The sequence below is a fragment of the Canis lupus genome, chromosome 8 (genome assembly GCF_003254725.2).
Source record: "Canis lupus dingo isolate Sandy chromosome 8, ASM325472v2, whole genome shotgun sequence".
NCBI lineage: Eukaryota > Metazoa > Chordata > Mammalia > Carnivora > Canidae > Canis > Canis lupus.
Window position 1 is genome coordinate 22,637,804 of NC_064250.1, and position 21,312 is coordinate 22,659,115.

General features: G+C 35.2%; 1 protein-coding gene across 1 annotated transcript in view; it reads left to right on the top strand.

Annotated features, from left to right (window-relative positions):
* Nucleotides 1-21,312, top strand: part of FANCM (FA complementation group M) — a 64,104-nt gene that overhangs the window by 23,351 nt on the left and 19,441 nt on the right. Inside the window, exons 10-14 of the mRNA XM_025443636.3 lie at nt 9,940-10,146; nt 11,503-11,713; nt 13,814-13,971; nt 14,973-15,128; nt 17,878-19,786. Coding sequence (XP_025299421.3) covers nt 9,940-10,146; nt 11,503-11,713; nt 13,814-13,971; nt 14,973-15,128; nt 17,878-19,786 — 2,641 coding nt within the window. The remainder of the gene's footprint in view (nt 1-9,939; nt 10,147-11,502; nt 11,714-13,813; nt 13,972-14,972; nt 15,129-17,877; nt 19,787-21,312) is intronic.

Here is a 21,312-nt window from a genome sequence, read left to right on the forward strand (position 1 = left end):
GGTGTTAAGCATTTTGAAATACTAATAGTACCCAACCTAATCTCTAGCCAGTTTTGATAACACCTAAAATCATTATTCCTGAGTTTGTCAAGTGCCATAAGAAACTTTATTGATTTTTTTTTTTTTTTTTAATTTATGATAGTCACACAGAGAGAGAGAGAGAGGCAGAGACATAGGCAGAGGGAGAAGCAGGCTCCATGCACCTGGAGCCTGATGTGGGATTCGATCCCGGGTCTCCAGGATCGCGTCCTGGACCAAAGGCAGGCGCTAAACCGCTGGGCAACCCAGGGATCCCAACTTTATTGATTTTATATTGACTTTGTCCTTTCCTCACTTAATAATATTTTTATGTAGGCCAGAGTAACAACCCTTTTTATTATTCCTGCAATAATTGCTTTCCTAAGAGAGTTTTATGGTAAAATAAGCTTTTGTACGAATAGTTGTAATTAAATTTTTCATTTATTTAGAAACAGGCTATAAAGTTAGAGAGGAATTAGGGGGCTGGATCCTTTAGGACTTTATAAGTCATTTCCATTTAAAAATTTTGTTTAAATTTCAGTTAGTTAACATACAGTGTAATATTAGTTTCAGGTGTACAATATAGTGATTGAACACTTCCATGCAGCACCCAGTACCATTCCACAAATGCCCTCCTTAATCCCCATCACTTATTTTAGCCATCCCCCTACCTGCCAACCCTCTGGTAACCATCAATTCTCTCTAGTTAAGAGTCTGTTTCTTAACTAGAAACAGATTAGAACAGGTTCTAGAACAGGTTCGCCTTTCTCCTCTTTGCTCATTTTTGTTTCTTTTCTTTTTTATTTTATTTTATTTCTTTCTTTCTTTATTTGTGTATTTAATTTGAGAGTGAGCAAGAGAACCAGCAGGAGGAGGGAGAAGGAGAAGCAGACTCCTCACTGAGCATGGAGCCCAATGCAGGGCTCAGTATCAGGACCTGAGATCATGGCATGAGCCAAAATCAAGAGTCAGACACTTAACCAATAGAGCTACACAGGCACCCCTCATTTTTGTTTCTTACATTCCACATACGAATGAAATCATTATGGTGTTTGTCTTTCTCTGACTGACTTATTTCACATAGCATAATACTCTCTAGGTCCATCCATGTCCTTGCAAATGGCAAGATTTCATTCTCTTTTATGGATGAGTAATATTTCATTTTATGTGTATACCACCTCCTCTTTATCCATTGGTCAGTCATAGACACTTGGGCTGTTTCCCTAATCTGGCTATTGTAGGTAATGTTCCTGTAAAACACAGGGATACATATATCCCTTGGAATTAGTGTTATTTTATTCTTGGGTAAATACCTACTAGTGCAATTTCTGGGTCAAAGGATAGTTCTGTCTTTAATTTTTTGAGGAAACTCCATACTATTTTTCACAGTGACTGTACCAGTTTGCATCTCCATTAACAGTGCACCGGTGTTCTTTTTCTCCATATCCTGGCCAACACCTGCTATCTGTTGTGTTATTTAGACATTCTGACGGGTGTGAGATGATATCTTATTGTTATTTTGATTTTTATATATATATATATATTTTTTTTTTTTTTTAAGATTTTATTTATTCATGGGTGACACAGAGAGAGAGGCAGAGACCTAGGCAGAGGGAGAAGCAGGCTCCCAGCAGGGAGCCTGATGTGAAACTTGATCCCAGGACCTTGGCATCACGACCTGAGCCAAAGGCAGATGCTCAACCACTGAGCCACCCAGGTGCCATGTGATTTATATTTTTCTGATGGTCAGTGAGGTTGAGCATCTTTTCATGTGTTTGTTGGCCATCTGGATGTCTTCTTTGAACATGTCTATTTATGTCTTCCCATTTTTTAATTAGATTGTTCATTTTTGGGTAATAATATTTAGAGGTTCTTTATATATTTTGGATACTAATCCTTTGTCGAATATGCCATTTGAAAATATCTTCCCCCATTCTGTAGGTTGCCTTTAATTTTGTTGTTTCCTTCACTGTGCAGGTTTTTTATTTTGATGTCCCAATAGTTTATTTTTGCTTTTGTTTCCTGTGCTTCAGAAGAAGTTACTACAGCCAATATAAAAGAGGATACCGCCTATGTTATCCTCTTGATATTTCAAGTTTCAAGTCTCACATTTAGATCTTTCATCATTTTGAATCTATTTTGGTGTATGGTATAAAAGAAGTGGTCTAGTTTCATTGTTTTGCCTCTTACTGTCCAGTTTTCCCAACACCATTTGTTGAAAAAGACTGTCTTTTTCCCATTGAGTATTCTTTCCTGCTTTGTCGAAGATTAATTGACCATATAGCTGTAGGTATATTTCTGGGTTTTCTTAATCTTTTTTTTTTTTAATTTTTATTTATTTATGATAGTCACAGAGAGAGAGAGAGGCAGAGACATAGGCAGAGGGAGAAGCAGGCTCCATGCACCGGGAGCCTGATGTGGGATTCGATCCCGGGTCTCCAGGATCGCGCCCTGGGCCAAAGGCAGGCGCCAAACCGCTGCGCCACCCAGGGATCCCTATTTCTGGGTTTTCTATTCTATTGATCTTTGTGTCTATTTTTGTGCCAGTACCATGCTGTTTTGATCACTACAGCTTTGTATTGTAACTTGAAGTCTGGAATTCTGATGTCTCTAGGTTTGCTTTTCTTTTTCAAGGTTGCTTTGGCTATTCAGGGTCTTTTGGGTTCCATATAAATTGTAGGGTTCTTTGTTGTAGCTCTGTGGAAAATGATGGTGGGATTTTGATAGGGATTGCATTAAATGTGTAGATTGCTTTGGGTAGTATAGACATTTTAACAATCTTTGTTCTTCTAATCCATGAGCATGGAATGCTTTTCTATTTCTTTGTGTCAGCTTCAGTTTCTTTCATTAGTGTTTTATAGTTTTCAGAGTACAGGTCTTTTTTTCACCTCTTTGGTTAGATTTATTTTTAGGTATCTTATGGTTTTTGCTGCAGTTGTAAATGGGACGGATTCCATAATTTCTCTTTTTGCTGCTTCATTATTGGTGTATATAAATGGAACAGATTTCTGTACATTGATTTTATATCTTAAACTTTACTGAATTTATCAGTTCTAGCAGTTTTTTTTTTTGGTGTAGTCATTGGCATTTCTGTATAGAGTATCATGTTCTCTGCAAGTAAAGCTTGACTTCTTCCTTGCCAATTTGTATGTCTTTTATTTTTGTTGTTGTTGTCTGATTGCTGAGGCTAGGACTTCCAACAGTATGTTAAATAACATCCGTGTCTTATTTCTGACCATAGAAGAAAAGTTCCCATTTTTTTCCCATTGAAGATAATATTAACTGTGGGTTTTTCATACATGAATTTATTATGTTAAGGTATGTTTCCTCTAAGCCTATGTTGTTGAGAGTTTTTGTCATAAATGGGTGTTGTACTTTGTCTACTTGGTCAAATGCCTTTTTATAAATTTTTTATTTAAATTCAATTAATGTATAATATATTATTGATTTCAGAGGCAGAGGTCAGTGATTCATCAGTCTTATATAATACCCAGTGCTCATTACATCACATCCCCACCTTAATGTTCATCACCCAGTTACCCTGTCCCCCCAACCCTATCCCCTCCAGAGACCATCAGTTCGTTTCTATGATTAAGAAGCTCTTAGGGTTTGTCTCCCTCTCTGATTTCGTCTTATTTTTTCCTCCCTTCCTCTATGATCCTCTATTTTGTTTCTTGAATTCCACATATGAATGAGTCCTTTGATAATTATCTTTCTCTATTGACTTATTTCGCTTAGCATAATGCCTTCTAATTCCATCTAAGTCGTTGCATATGGCAAGATTTTATTTCTTGTTGACTGAGTAGTATTCCATAATAGAACCCCCCATCTTTAGCCATTCTTCTTTCAGTGGATATCTGGGCTCTTTCCATAGTTGGCTATTGTGGACATTGCTGCTATAAACATTGGAATGCAGGTGCCTTTTTGGATTACTACATTTGTATCTTTGGGGTAAATACTTGTAGTGCAGTTGCTGGGTCATAGGGTAGCTGCATTTTCAACTTTTTGAGAAACTTCCATACTTTTTTCCAGAGTGGTGCATCAGCTTCATTCCCACCAGCAGTATACAAGGGTTCTTCTTTCTCCACATCCTTTCTAACATCTGTCATTTCCTGACTTGTTCAGTTTAGCCATTCTGACTGGCGTGAGATGGTATCTCATTGTGATTTTTATTTGTATTTCCCTAATCCCAAGTCATGTGGAACAATTTTTCATGTGTCTGTTGGCTATTTATGTCTTTGGAGAAACGTCTGTTCATGTCTTCTGCCCATTTCTTGATTGGATTATTTGTTCTTTGGGTGTTGAGTTTGATAAGTTCTTTGTAGATTTTGGATTCTAGCCCTTTATCTGATATGTCATTTGCAAATATCTTCCTCCATTTTGTTGGTTGTCCTTTGGTTTTGTCAACTGTTTCCTTTGCTGTACAAAAGCTTTTTATCATAGTGAAGTCCCAGTAGTTTTTTTTTTTTTTTTTGCCTTTGTTTCCCTTGCCTTTGGAGATGTGTCTAGTAAGAAGTTGATGCAGACGAAGTTAAAGAGGTCACTGCCTGTGTTCTCTAAGATTTTTTTATTTTTTTATTTTTTTATTTATTCATGAGAGACACACAGAGAGAGGCACAGACATAAGCAGAGGGAGAAGCAGGCTACCGGGAGCCTGATGTGGAACTTGATCCCAGGGAACATCACCTGAGCCAAGGCAGACAGTCAACTACTGAGCCACCCAAATGCCCCTCCTCTAGGATTTTGATGGATTCCTGTTTCACATTTAGGTCTTTCATCCATTTTGAGTCTTTTTTAATATATAATGTGAGGAAATGGTCGTGTCATTCTTCTGCATGTGGCTGTCCAGTTTTCCCCAACACCATTTGTTGAAGAGACTACCTTTTTTCCAGTGGATATTCTTTACTGCTTTGTTGAAGATTAGTTGACCATAGAGTGGAGGGTCCATTTCTAGGTTTTCTATTCTGTTCCGTTGATCCATGTGTCTGTGTTTGTGCTAGTACCAATACTATCTTGATGATTACAGCTTTATTTTAGAGTTTGAAGTCAGGAATTGTGATGCCACCAGTTTTGGTTTTCTTTTTCAACATTCCTTTGGCTATTTGGGGTCTTTTCTGGTTCCATTCAAACTTTTGAGTTATTTGTTCCAACTCCGAAATAAGTTGATGGTATTTTGATAGGGACTGCCTTGAACATTTAGATTGCCCTTGGCAGCATAGACATTTTAACAGTATTTATTCTTCCAATCCATGAGCATGGAATGCTTTTCCATTTCTTTGTGCCTTCCTCAGTTTCTTTCTTGAGTGTTCTTTAGTTTTCTGAGTATAGATCTTTTGCCTCTGGTTAGGTTTTTTCCTAGGTAACTTATAGTTTTGGGAGCAGTTGTAAATGGGATTTACTCCTTAATTTCTCTTTCTTCTGTCTCATTGTTAGTGTATAAAAACTCAACTGGTTTCTGTGCATTGATTTTATATCTTGCCACCTTGCTGAATTCCTGTATGAGTTGAATTCCTGTATGAGTTCTAGCAGTTTTGGGGTGTAGTTTTTGAGTTTTCCATATAGAATATCATGTCATCGGCAAAGAGTGAGAATTTGACTTCTTTGCTGATTCAGATGACTTTTATTTCTTTTTGTTGTCTAATTGCTAAGGCTAGGACTTCTAATACTATGTTGAATAGCAGTGGTAATAGTGGACATTCCTGCTGTGTTCCTGACCTTAGGGGAAAAGCTCTCAGTTCAAATGTTTCTTATACAATTGTTGAAAGGATTATATGCTTCTTATCCTTTCTTTCAGTAATGTAGTGTATTGTATTGATTGATTTGTGAATATTGAAACACTCTGGCAACCCAGGAATAAATCCCACTTGATCATGGTGAATGATTTTTTTAAAGTTTTTTTTAATTTTTTTTAAGATTTTATTTATTTATTCATGAGAGACACAGAGGGAGAGGCAGAGATATAGGCAGAGGGAGAAGCAGGCTCCATGCAGGGAGGACTCGATCCTAGGACCCCGGGATCACGACCTGAGCCAAAGGCAGACACTCAACCACTGAGCCACCCAGATGCCCTAAAAGTATTTTTGGATTTTGTTTGCTAATTTTTTGTTGAGAATTTTTGCATCCATGTTTATCACGGATATTGGTCTGCAGGACTCCTTTTTAGTGGAGTCTTTATCTGGTTTTAGTATCAAGGTAATGCTGGCCTCTTAGAATGAATTTAGAAATTTTCCTTCCTTTTCTATTTTTGGAATAGTTTGAGAAGAATAGGTATTCACTTTTCTTTAAATAGGTATTCACCTCTTTAGGTATTCACAGGTAGAATTTGCCTGTGAAGGCTTCTGGCTCTTGACTTTTATATCTTGGGAGATTGTCGATTACTGATTCAGTGTCTTTGGTGGTTATTGGTTGGTCTGCTCAAGTTTTCTGTTTCTTCCTGTTTCAGTTTTGGTAGTTTATATGTTTCTGGGAATTTATCCATTTCTTGCAAGTTGTCCAATTTGTTGGCATTAGTTTTGCATAATACTCTCTTATAATTGCTTGTATTTCTGTGGTGTTGGTTGTTATTCTCTTTTATTCATGACTTTTTTGGGGGGCCTTTTCTCTTTTTTTTTTTTTAAAGATTTATTTATTTATTCATTCAGAGAGAGCAAAGAGAGAGGCAGAGACACAGGCAGAGGGAGAAGCAGGCTCCATGCACCAGGAGCCCGACGTGGGATTCGATCCCGGGTCTCCAGGATCATGCCCTGGGCCAAAGGCAGGCGCTAAACCGCTGCGCCACCCAGGGATCCCGCCTTTTCTCTTTTTGTTAAGTCTGGCTAGAAGTTTCTCACATTTATTGATTTTTTTCGAGGAAACAGCTCCTGGTTTCATTGATCTAATTTTTTTTTTTTTTTCGTTTCTATACATTTATTTCTGCTCTAATCTTTATTCTTTCTTTCCTTCTACAGGCTTTAGCCTTCTTATGTTGTTCTTTTACTAGCTCCTTTAGTTGTAAGGCTAGATTGTTTACTTATTTTTATGTTTTATTTTTTTTAAGATTTTATTTATTCATTCATGAGAGACACAGAGAGAGAGAGAGAGAGAGAAAGAGAGAGGCAGAGACATAGGCAGAGGGAGAAGCAGGCTCCATGCAGGGAGCCTGATGTGGTACTCGATCCGATCCGGGAACTCCAGGATCATGCCCTGAGTCGAAGACAGATGAGCCACCCAGGTGTCCCAGGTTAGATTGTTTATATAAGATTTTTTTTGCTTTTTGAGGTAGGCCTCTATTGGTATGTACTTCTCTCTTATGATTGCTTTTGTTGCATCCTAAAGATTTTAGACTGTTCATTGTGTTTTCATTTTCTTTTGTTTTTCTGTTTTTTTTTTCTTTGATTTCTTGGTTGATCCACTCATTGTCTAGTAGCATGTTGTTTAATCTCCATGTATTTGTGCTCTTTCCAGATTTTTTTCTTCTGATTGACTTCTAGTTTCATAAAGCATTGTGGTCAGAAAAGGTGTGTGGTATGCTTTCATTATTTTTGTGTTTGTTGATATCTTTCTCTTTTCTTTTTTTATAAGATTTTATCTGTTTATTTGAGAGAGAAAGAGGGCAAGAGAGAGCATGAGTGGTGAATGGTGTGGGGGGAAAGGGAGAAGCAAACTGCCAGCTGACTAGGGAGCCAGACTCCTGGCTTCATCTCAGGACTCTGGGATCATGACCTGAGCCAAAGACAGATGCTTAACTAAGTCACCTGGGTGCACCTGTTGAGGCCTCTTTTTGATCTAATATGTGATCTCTTCTGGAGAATGTTCCATGTGCACTTGAAAAGAGTGTGTATTCTGTTTTAGAATGGGATGTTTTGAATATATTTGTTAATTCCATCTGATCTCATGTGTCATTCAAAGCCACTTCCTTATTTATTTTTCTGTTTAGATGATCTGTCCAGTGATGTAAATGAGCTGTTTCCATTTTAATAACTTTAGCTTGTATTATAAGTGGGATGGGAAAAGAAGCCCTTGGAGAGTTTGAAACAGAGGAGGGGCATGACCTGGTTCATATTTTAAAAGAATCGCACAGTTGCTATCTTAATAAAGTTTAGGCGACTAAGGGTGGAAACAGGAAGACCAATTGGAAGTCTTATAATACCAATCTAAAGAAGATGGTGGCTTAGACTAGAGTGGTAGCAGGGAAAATTGTGAGAAATGGTTGGATTCTGGATATATTTTGAAGGTGAAGCTGAAGGAATTTATTGATAGATTATAGTGGGGTATGAGACTGAGGAATGTGAAGGATGACTCCAGGAATTTGGCCTACAAAAACTGAAAAGAGCTGCTATTAATGAAGATAGATTGAAAGAAAAGCAGGGTTTGGAGAGAAATATCAGGAGCTTGGTTCTGGATGAGTTAACTTTGGCATGCCTATGAAATTAGTGTTTTCCTGACTATGAAAATTGATAGAGGACTAGTTTACTTCCTCTTATGTCACACAGATACTTTTGAACAATACAACAATAATGAATTATTTAAAAAAGTAAAATTAATGAAAACAATGTTCACGGCCAAGTTTTTTTTTTTTTTTTTTTTTACGGCCAAGTTTTTTATTACTAAAGCCAGCAAATATAATATTACTCTACCAAGTTTCTAAATATCTACTCTTAATTTTTGTACTTATGCTGTTGTTGGCTAATAAACAGTTTGAACCACACCAGTTATAAATAATTCGTGAATTACACTTTGAATAGCATTGTTTTAAACATCAAGTAGAGATGTTAAACAGTGGAATATATAAATCTTGAAGTTTGTTAACATGTATACCTTATGTTATACATGGAAGATATGCAGGGAAAAAGGAGTAACTTCCTATGGTGGCTTAGAATTCAGAATTAAATACCATAGTAGTAGAGAAAAAAGAGGAGGAACGTAGGCTTCTTAGTTCTTAGGAGAGAGAGTAATTGATTTTTGGGAAAGATGAATGAGTTCTTAGAAGAATAGATGGGAAGTGTGACAGTTTGTGACCAAGTTTGTCTGGTTGTAGGGATGACTTTTAGGGTCCTGTGATGAGTCCGTTTTTTCTGGTTGATGAAAATCCGAGGAAAGGGATTTATGACAATTGAATTCCTCCTGTTTTTGGACAGATAATGGGAGAGGAAGTCTTTCTCTGCTTTTGCTGTTTTTCACTTGTATACATAGTTCAAAATAACCAATATATCAAAGTAGCATATTTTGGGGCAGTGTGTCCTAATCTCCCACAGTCATATTTTGGGGTGGCATATTCTGCTATCCTTTTTTGGAATGGCAGTATAAAAGGTTAGATAAAAATTTTAGGAGTAATAAAATTTTTACTTCAGATAGACCTAACAATAAATTTAGGTCTAGGATATGATAAGCAGTAATTGCTCTGGTCCGTTTACCTGCCCATAGCCCTTTAGTGACACTAAATAATATTTGGGGTTTCTCATTTATGTGTAAATTTAGGAAACCTTTTTGGCATCACAGTGATTATGAAAGCAAAGACATTAGGACTGTCCTTTGCATTTTACTATGGTCTGTTTTGGTTTATATCGCCATTTTGTCACTTCTTTTCCTATTCCATAGCATCCTAGATTCTTTTTTTTTTTTTTTTAAGATTTTATTTATTTATTCATGACACACACACACACACACACAGAGAGAGAGAGAGAGAGAGAGAGGCAGAGACACAGGCAGAGAGAGAAGCAGGCTCCATGCAGGGAGCCTGATGTGGGACTTGATCCTGGGTCTCCAGGATCAGGCCCTGGGCTGAAGGCAGTGCTAAGCTACTAAGCCACCCGGGCTGCCCAGCATCCTAGATTCTGATTTGTAATCTGATTTCACCATTTTGGGGTGAGTGGGAAAAATGTGCTTTGATCTACAAGTCTCTAACATTTGTATCTGTTTATTTTTATATCATTTTTATTTTAGGTTGTGAAACAGTTTCGTAGTGGTGGTTATAATACATTGGTTTCTACTTGTGTTGGTGAAGAAGGTTTGGATATAGGAGAAGTTGATCTTATAATATGTTTTGATGCCCAGAAGAGCCCAATTCGTCTTGTACAACGAATGGGCAGAACTGGCCGCAAACGTAAAGGCAGAATTGTTGTTATCCTTGCTGAAGGACGAGAAGAACGTGTAAGTAGACTTATAGAAACAGAATTTGATAATTAAAATTTGGGAAATATAGCTTAAGATAAATAGCAATCTCTTAACATTCAAAGTCCAAACAGTCAGGCACCTGGGTGGCTCAGTGGTTGAGAGTCCGCCTTTGGCTCAGGTTGTGATCCCAGGGCCCTGCGATCAAATCCCACATCAGGCTCCTCATGAGGAGTCTGCTTCTCCCTCTGCCTATGTCTGCCTGTCTCGGTTTCTCGTGAATAAATAAATAAAATCTAAAAAAAAAAAAAAAGTCCTAACAATCTGTAGATTTTGGTTGATGTTTTGTCCCCACTTTGTAATAGATTCAGAGTATTCTTTTCTTGTAATTAGGAGAATTTTTAACTGGGTTCAGTTTTGTCATTTTTATCCATATAAAATACTGTACTTCAGTATTAATTTAGAGACACCTAACTACCAAAATCAATACGCATTAGTTTGTTTTACTATTTCCCTGTGCTTCTAAGACCTGTGTTTTGTTTTTAGTTTAGTTTTTTCTTTTATTTATTAATACAGTGAACTGAGAATGGTTTTTACACTTTAAAGAATTGCTTAAACCAATCAATCAACCAACCAACCAACCAACCAACCAACCAAGAATAATATGTGCCAGCGGGGTGCTGGGTGGCTCAGTTGGTTAAGCATTTACCTTTCAAGATTCTATTTATTTATTTGACAGAAAGAGAGAGCACAAGCAGAGGGAGCAGGAGAGGGAGAGGCAGGTTTTCTTCTAAGCAGGAATCTGATGTGGGGGCTCGATCCCAGGACTCTGGGATCATGACCTGACCCGAAGGCAGACACTTAACTGCCTGAGCCACCCAGGCACCCCAGGATGTTAGTTTTCTTATCTGTAAGATAGTCATAATGACCCACATTTAATGAGTACCTACTCTGCTGGGCAGTAGTTCTAAGTGCGTCAGATGCATTATTTCATTTAATTCTGTATGGGGGATAATGCCTTTCTTATATACAGTAAAGAAAATTGAAGTATAGAGAGATGAAGTAACAAGCTGGAATATAGCAATAGTATTTTTTTTAAAGCAATTTACGCTTATATATAAATATTTACCTTATTCAAAAATAGAAAGATTCCAAATAAAAGATTTCCTTTGTGCAATATAGTTATGAAGGTAGGCTTTTATAATACTAGATTTTGAACTGATTTTCAAATGTTAATTGAAAAGGCCTCAAGTTCAAGGTAATGGGTATTCTCAGTATTTAAGTGGATCATAGTATAATTTACTGTTTATAGTAAATCCAAATAAATATAATAACTTCTTATTATGGCTAAGTGATTATTGTAGAAATAATGTAATTTGACATTTGTCTTTGCAGACTTATAATCAAAGTCAGTCCAACAAAAGAAGTATTTATAAAGCAATTTCAGGTAACAGGCAAGTTCTTCATTTTTACCAAGGAAGTCCACGAATGGTTCCTGATGGAATCAACCCAGAATTACACAAAATGTTTATCACTTGTGCTGCCTATGAACCAGAGAAGCCTTGGAACTTGCAGCGGAAGTCCTCTAACTTTTCCTATAAGAATGGTAAATAAAAAACCTTTGCTTTTAAGCTATGTATTTTTTTCCTGTTGTTAGTTAGTAGGCCATATGTTGATATACTTCCTTTTTGAGAAACTTAAGGTACATTCTAGGATGTTATAGGTCTTGGAAAAGATAAGAGATTATTCCTGTGGCAAAGGGAAGGAGACAATGACAGAACAGAGTGAGAAAATCAGTGTTGAGAAAATGAAAAATGTCCTACCAACCCAGAAAATCCTCTTTACCAAGTGTTGCAAAGAAAGAAAACAGTTTTTCTTTCAAATAAGCACTGATGCAGTGAACAGTGAACATAGACAGTTCACTAAGATAATACTAAGACACAAATTCAACCCTATACATCCCTCCAGGCAGTTATGATTCTTTACATACATATTCTCAAGATTAATATAATCTGTCCTACAATGAGAGGATAGCACCTTTTTGCTGTATATTTTTTCATAGTTCATCCCCAAATCACCTTGTAATTGAGGTAGCCATTTGTGTTAGCTTAGTTGTCTTTATTCAAAGAAATCCTATGGTAGTTCTTTTTTTAATTTTTTGAGGAACCTGCATGCTGTTTTCTATTAATGGCTGTACCACTCTACTACTACACCAACAGTGTATAGGGATTTAAATTTCTCTGTGTCCTCACCAACACTCATTTTGTTTTAACTTTTTTGATAGGAGGCATCCTAACAGGTACGTCATAATGTTTCATTGTGGTTTTGGTCTGCATTTAGCATTCTTGTTAAATGCATATCCAGCCTCAACTTGAGTATCTGTTAATGGAAGTTGTATTTCATTATAAAGGTTTATTCCCTATGTAGAAGCCCTATTTAGAAGAAGGTTCCTTCTTATGTTAAAAATGCTTTCTAAAAAAAAAAAAAAAATCTTTCTACCTTTTCCTCATTGATTTAGTTTTATCTTTTAGATACAAAGAATGGTTTTGATCCTTTGATTACCTATGTAGCAGTTCTTTATATATTTGAACACAATACCTCTCAAGTTTTACTATTAGTCTCACTGGTTTTCATACCAGGAAGTTTCAAGGTCCTTTCCCGCCTAGTCACTTGCTTTGGATTCACTTAAATTTGTTAATGTTCTTTCCCTTAACTCAGAGCTAAGACAGAAGTTTCCTGATTCAGTAGTCTCTGATTTTTTTTTTTCTTGCCTTCATCTGTATGGGACCAGAGTTCCTACTTTACACTGTTTATCCTTTTTCAGTTTGATGATTATTTTCCTGAATTGAGATTATGGAAGTCAGAAAGGGTTTAACTTAGTATACTTTTTATAAAAAAAAGTATATTATTGTTTTGTTTTGTTTAGATTCTTGTTAGTTTTTTTTAATATGCTCAACATTTTATTCTATCTATCTGTCTGTCTATCTATCTATCTATCTATCTATCTATTTATTTATTTATGGTAAACCTAGAAAGAGAGAGAGAGGGAGAGACACAGGAGGAGAGAGAAGCAGGCTCCATGCCGGGAGCCAGACGTGGGACTTGATCCCGGGACTCCAGGATCGTGCTCTGGGCCAAAGGCAGGCGTTGAACCACTGAGCCACTCAGGGATCCCCGATTCTTGTTAGTTTTTAAAGTAGTAGGGCTTTTCTCTCTATCTCTATCTGCCTTCTCTCCCCAGCCATTTAAGATTTAAGTTAAAACCCCTTTTTAGTCTTGACATCTTCCCCACCCCATCCAAGTTTCAGATAGTCTTTCAGATAAAAATGATGGTATCATCCAGTTTTCATAGTAAGTTTTTTGACTTTTGTGCCAAGTCTTAGACACAGCATGGAGAGAGTCCAAAAGAAACCAGGATTGAGAGCCTAGCTACCTGGCTCTGTTATATTAATGAAGTCAATATGGAAGGTGATCACCTGAACAGGAGGCTATACTATTACTTTCAAAGATGTGAGAAAAATTTAGAAGATATATAGAAGCAGGAAGTGAATGATTATGTGAAGAATACTAGTTTTAAGGAATAGAATCAGTGGTTTAGCAAAGATGAATAGATATAAACAGATGGAGAGTTTAAGTTGGTGTTGTATGTATTGTGTTTGCTTAGTAGATTTTTTTAAACTTCTTTTCAATTACTTTCAACTTCTAGGAATGAAGCAAAGTAATTCAAAGAAAGATTGGTTCTTATCAGCAGAAGAATTTAAATTATGGAACAGACGTTATAGGTTAAGAGACACTGATGAAATTAAGGAAATAACATTGCCTCAAGTTCAGTTTTTATCTTTAGAAAATGAAGAAAACACACCAGTAAGTTGAACATGTTTTCAGATAACTCCTTATAGGGTTTATGCAATAGCTTTGGGAGTAGAGAGAATGTTCATGATCAGAATGTCAGTTTGCTTAAAAAATTAAGAATGTAAACAGTTTAAAAAGAATAGTAAAGTCTAAGTTTGTAGAACTTTTAATTTTCTTCTTATATTCTTTATTGTGTATATATTTTTACTTGACTGTAATGCATAATGTTTGCTTTTTTTCTATTACTTTCTACTGTATGAGCATTTCCATATAGGCATAATTTACATGATTATTATGTTACTCTGCAGTATACCATGGTTTGTTTGACTATTTTCCTGTTATGTTTTGGAATTCTTTTCAGTGTTACTAATGTAAAATTATACTGTCATGAGCGTCTTTGTACAAACTTTTTCTTTGAAACTGTATAGAACTTTATATTGGGTGTTGTTATTTGACTTATGAACAAATTATTGGTGAACTTAATAAAAGGCAAGAGAATTGTCAAAGGTTATATGCATGCCTAGAGAGCTGGGGAAACAACCTCAGGAAAGATTCCTCTTAGAAGATTTATAGGGCTTGAAATATGGCTATTTAGATTTTATATATATTTTTTATTACCAGGGAAAGTAAGGAATGGCAGCATGAAAAAATTGGAATCTTTATCACTGAGAGGTTATGAATGTGTCCTTATTAGAATATAGGATATAAATCTAGCAAAATAGTACTTTTGAAACCACACATTTTCTTAAATCTTTGCTCTTAACATGGAACTATATAAATTGGAATATAACCAAATACAATTCAAATGATAGTTACTTTCAAAATATATTTCAAAGGTCATTTTTGTACTTTATAAAATTATTTTCTTTATTTTCCTGAGATTTTAGTTGAAAATACCCAAATTCAGATTATTTATGTTAGGCTTATTATCTGTGTATTGTTTTTTTAATCAGTTTATGGAATCTGAGTATGTATATTTATCATTTCTATTATTTTTAAAATCATTAATCAAGAATGAAGAACCAACCATTGGAATTCATCAACTCTCTCTTTCTGAATGGAGAGTGTGGCAGGATCATCCTTTTCCTACGTATCAAGTTGACCATTCAGATCGATGCCACCATTTTATAAGTATTATGCAAATGATAGAAGGAATGAGACATGAAGAGGTAGAGTTTTATTGTAACTTTCTTTTGCTGGTATGATGGTGAAACTAGAAAATTTGGTATTCTTAATTTTTTAATGACTTATTCATTTATTTGAGAGAGAGAGTGTGTGCTTCACTGGGGAGAGGGGCAAAGGGAAAATAGAGAGAGAGAGAGAGAGAGAGAGAGAGAGAATCTCAAGCAGACCCCCCAGGAGTGCAGAGCCTGGTGTTGGCTCAATCCCACAACTCTGAGATCACAACCTGAGTCAAATCAAGAGCTGATCACTTAACTGAGCCATCCGGATGCCCCTATTCTTCTTAATTTGAAGTCATTATTATAAGAAACAAGTATTTAATAGAAATAATTATAGTTAGAATATTTTATTTTTTTAAAAACGTTCCTTGTGATCTCAATAGGGAACAAGTTTTCTGCCTTAGGTGACAAAGTAGACTTAATTAGAAGAATATCAACTGTCGACATAGATAAACCAAAATAAATTTTAATATACTTTTTACAAACTATTAGTAAAGCTAATTTAGGATTCTCATTAGATTGCTATTTATTGAAATATTTTCCATCACATAGGTCATTTGGTATGTCTCTTGTATCCTGATGATAGTTTAGAAAATTATTGATTCTTTGAGCAGTTTCTTGATTATTCTTCCCTGAGAGAATCAGAATGATGAACCTTCTGTGAGTATGAAATCTAAAATGTGTGGTTAGAATCCCAGGTCTCCCTCTTACTAATCATGTATCTGTAAGTTACTAAACCTCTTAGGGCCTCAGTTTCATCTGTAAAATAGGAACAATGATAATACTTTCTTCATAGGATTTTTGCAAGAATTAAGTGACTTAATATGTGTAGAGCATTTAGATTAGTAACTGGCACACTCAGTAGATTGTAGCTGCCATTTTTATTATTACCTATTTTTCATAAATATATATAAATAGTTGTAGATCCCAGAAAAACCTATGGAAATTAATACTTATTGTATTCATTACTACTTAAGTCTCTGAATAGTAGAGGAATACTGACTAAAGTAGCCTCTTAGGGAGAAGAGAGGAAGATATGTCAGACTTCGGGAGGACTTTAGATTTATTTATCTATCTATTTGTCTATCTATCTATCTATCTATCTATCTATTATTTATTTATTTATTTATTTATTTATATTTTATTTATCAATGAGAGGCACAGAGAGAGAGACAGACAGAGAGAGAGAGAGGCAGAGACACAGGCAGAGGGAGAAGCAGGCTCCATGCAGGGAACCCGATGTGGTACTTGATCCCGGGGCTCCAGGATCACACCCTGGGCCAAAGGCAGGCACTAAGCCACTGAGCCACCCAGGGATTCCCTGGGACTTTAGATTTAGAGATAAGAAAAATTTAGAAATTTACTGTAAGAGTTTCAAGGGCATCTGGGTGGTGCCATTGGTTAAGCATCTGACTCTTAGTTTTAGCTCAGGTCGTGATTTCAGGGTCATGAGATCAACTCTGCTTCAGGCTCTGAATGTGGCATGGGGTCTGCTTAAGACTCTCCCTCTGCCTCCCTCCCCACCCCCGCTATGCTTATGCATGTGCGAGTGCGTACTCACTCTCTCTCAAATAAATAAATAAATCTTAAAAAAAAAAGAAATTTACCTTAAGAATTCTTGGTTGGGAAATTTGTTAAAAATAGTATATTCCAGTTTATGGCCTGATGGATATATAGATATACTTATTTCAGATGTTCTAAAAGTTGTTCTTAGTTTACCTTTATCAAGAGGGTAAATTTAACATATTTGTTTGGTTTTCATTTATATATATTAATTACTTAATATCTATTTTTAGGAAGTTAGAATAGGGGATCCTTGGGTGGCTCAGCAGTTTAGCGCCTGCCTTCAGCCCAGGGCCTGATCCTGGAGACCTGGGATCAAGTCCCACATTGGGCTCCCTGCATGGAGCCTGCTTCTCCCTCTACCTGTGTCTCTGCCTCTCTCTCTCTCTCTCTCTCTCTCTGTCTCTCATGAATAAATAAATAAAATCTTAAAAAAAAAGTTAGAATAATTGCTCAATTAAATGTTAGAAGTGAAGAACAGTGCATATAATCTTTTTGTTTTTGAAGAGTTATTTATTTGAGAGAGTGAGTGAGTGAGACTTGGGGGGAGGGGCAGAGGAAGAGGGAAAGGAGAAGCAGTCTCTCACTTGAGTGTAGAGCCTGATGCCGGGCTAGCCAAAACCAAGAGTTGGATGCTCAACCAACTAAGCCACCCAGGTACCCCTATAATAATATTTTATTATTTATTAAATTTGTTCTTTCTGCAAATAGTTATCATGGGTCTTTCATATATTAAGTTCTGAGGATACAGAAATAACTGACTAAAGATAAATTATGATAATTACAGAGTAGTGTCATTTATAATTTTGTTTATTAGAATAACTTTTTTAAGTTAGGAGTGCCTGGGTGGCTCAGTCTATTAAGCATCCAACTCTTAGTTTCAGCTCAGGTCATGATCTCAGGGTAGTGAGTGGGCCCTGCCTCAGGCTCTGCACTCAGCATGTAGTGTACTTGGGATTCTCTCTCTCCTCTCCTTTTGCACCCCCCTCATGTGCACTCTTGCACTCTCTCTCTCAAATAAATAAAGTCTTAAGAAAAGAGTGATTTTTAAGTTATAAAAGAAAATAATTTGAGTAATGTAATACTGTTTAGAAAATATTCTAACATAAAATAAAATTCATTTTTTAATAATGGCTCTTGTTTCCTGTGACTTTTTTATTTTCCTTCTTTCTAGGGAGAATGCAGCTATGAATTGGAACTTAAATCTTACTTAAAAATGGAAGATGTTAGCTCAACATTCAGTGCTCCCAGGAATGAATATAATCCTCTTGCCAATGGTACTTTTACTAGTAACAAGAAATCTTCATTTTTAGGGAATATAAATCAAGGCAGTTCATTCTTAATGACAGAATCTGATGAAGAATGTGCTGAAATTTTTAAACAAACTCATGTCAAACCTGCTAAAATTGCTTCTCTAAAGAAAAAAGCCTCTAAAGAATTGAAAAAAGATCAGCCTATGAAAGAAAATAATGATACTGTTATGAATTCTTTAGATACTGATGGCAGTACTACTGTTGAAAATATTTCTCAGGTAGACCGACTAAATGATAAAAGAGCATCAAATACAGATGAAGTTGCTGCTGCCATATGTGCTGTCAATGAAAATGTTAATCAGCCACATGAATTAATGGAATGTCAATTCACAAATGAATCTAGTTCATTTGCTGGAAATTTTTTAGATTCTGGTTATAACAGTTTCACTGATGAGAAATACAGTTCATCTAGCTTATTTCTTCCATTTGAGGAAGAGCTTTGTATAGCTAAAACAGATGATCAATTTTATAATTGTCATTCATTAACAAAAGAGGTATTAGCTAATGTAGAGAGATTTTTATCTCATTCTCCTCCACCTCTCTCTGGACTCTCAAATTTGGAATATGAAATTGCTGAGTGTTGTAAACTTGATCATTTGCCTTTCCTATCCTACAATGAGTATTTACAAAATGATAAATCTACTTGTTTGATGTCATACTCACCTGTAAATTCTCAACAGGATTTAGAATTGAATTCGCTTAAATTTATTAATCATCCTTCTGAAAAAAGTTGCTTTTATAATGCAACTAATGATAAGATTTCTGATGAGCCAGGTTTCTATGACTATGTTGATAAAGTACAGAAAGATAATAAAAATGAAAATTTAGTATCCAGCAATCATATTCAAATAAACATAGGCCCTCCAAAGTGTTTAGTTGAAGAAAAGAATTGTGATACGGGTAACAGTGGCCTTCCAGTATTGTTCACTGATCAAAATAAGAGTTTACCACTATTCAAAGATCTTAATACAGAGTTTGACCTGAGCCTTTCTCCCTCGAACAATAAATATAAATCTTCAGGTGTGTCAGGCAAAACTGCTGTAAGTGAAATGGCACTGGACTCTCAGTTCTTAATTTCTGATGAACTTTTGTTAGATAGAAATCCTCAACTCCAAGACCAAATTATCTGTGATACTAATAGTTGGAAATCTCATGAAGATATGAGAGGGATATATAAGGAAAAACTGAAGAATGATGAATATGTTTTTGACTGCTCTAAGGATTTATTTTCTGTTACATTTGATTTAGGATTTTGTAGTCCAGATTCTGATGATGAAATATTAGGACATGCATCAGATACAAATAATAAATTTTTAGATGATCTTTCTGGAAGGTGTTTACATATTAAGGAGACCAATGATGCACATTATGTTTCGAATCAAGCAGTAATACCACAAGATCATGTTGCTGGTTTTACAAGTAGAACTATTACTATCCCATCAAGTGAAGATAAGTGGAGTCCAAGTTTTGCACATTTTCCACAGAGTGCAGCAAAAAATAAAGAATTTATGTCTCCAGGGTATTCTCAATTTTCTTTGCCAGTAGGAGAAAAAGTTATGAGTACACCACTTTCTGAATCAAACACATTGAACTCATTTTCTAAGAATAGAAAGGAAGTGCCTAGGACACCAGATTCTAATAAAGGAAAAGTAGATCTACAGAGTTTCAAAGAAACATTGAATTCAACTTTTGTTGACTCAGGACTTCATGTAGAAAAGGCTAAAAGCAGGGAAGAAATCAATTTTCTTCAGTCCTATCATCCTGCTAAAGGTAAGATTCCATCTTAATAAAACACCTAAATCTTTCTGGAATAATTACTCTAAATAAGCTTCTGTAATTTTTCAGAATGTTATGTCTCCGTATTTGGTGTATTGAATTGGATAATTGATGTATTATGCATTTCTTTAGTTGATGCTTACTGATAAAATATTTATCTACATATATTTTTAGCATGCATACCATGGGAAAAGTATGCTAGACACTAAAATATCAATTTGTCCTTGGCCCTTAACTGTAAAACCTAAACAATTGTGTGACATATACATTTAAAAAGATACCAGTAAAATGTGTAAATAACTACCAAATAAAAAAGGTAGTGGATATTTAGGAGCTTCAGAAGATGACAGAATTTTGAATTGCATGAGATTGGAAATGTAGAATTTTTTTTTTTTTTTTTTTTTGGAAATGTAGAATTTTTAATGTAGATTTTAATTTTGGCTCTTCAGGAATATTTACAATTTGAATATGTTGAAAATAATAGGGAATTTGGATGTTATAAATAAAACAATGGGAAAAAGGGAAGTGTAAGATTTGGAGGGAATAGTACAAAGTTGAAGATTTACATAGCAAAATAGTTGGGGGAAAAAAAAGTTGAGAAGCAAGACTATTTGGAGGATTGAGACAAGATCACAGAAGTTCCAGAGGAATCTCTTGATTTCTATGATCTAATTCTACACAATTACAGAAAAACTAGAAAATGTAGTGCTAGGTGTTTGGTATTAAAATGACTTAAGTATCCTTAAGTACTGCGATAGGACTCAACTCTATGTATAGATTATTATATCAGGCCATTTATTAATTTTATTCCTTATGGTTAAGTAAAAGAGTAGTTGTAGGATAAAATTAGTTTGCTCTGTAAGTCTTTTTATAATGCTATTCTCTTTGGTATCAAAGACATGATTTATGAATGTTTTATTTAAGATAAAAATCTTATTGAAAGTAAGTTCAGGAAATATGTTTTACTAAGTTTATGTTACCCATGAGCTGAGGCTCCAATATTTGCTTTAACATCTTTATATTAAGTCTGTTCATGGGCGAGATCATTTTTCCATCTTTTGTCAGATTTGCATTAAAACTTCTAGCATTATACTTAACTACTAACCATGGGCAATATAATTATGAATATATAATTATTAGGGAATATTTAGTATTTTTTTGAGTATAGTTGATATACAATGTTCCATTAATTTCAGATATACAACCTAATGACACAACATTTCTTTACTATGCTCAGGAGTAATAACTACCATCTGTCACCATACAACTCTATTTATATAGCATTGACTATATATTCCCTGTGCTGTAGTTTTTATTCCCATGACTTATTCATATTTAGTATTTTTTTATTTTGCCTAATTGAAATAGAAGATTTAAGATCATTTGCCGTGTTATATTTATACAATAACAGTTCATTAAAGTGCCACTAAAGCAGTTGAAAGTGAAAACCTCCTGGAAAGGTTTGGGAAAACCATGAGTTGGTTACTATACCTGAGCCTTGCATTTTTTTTTTTTTTAAA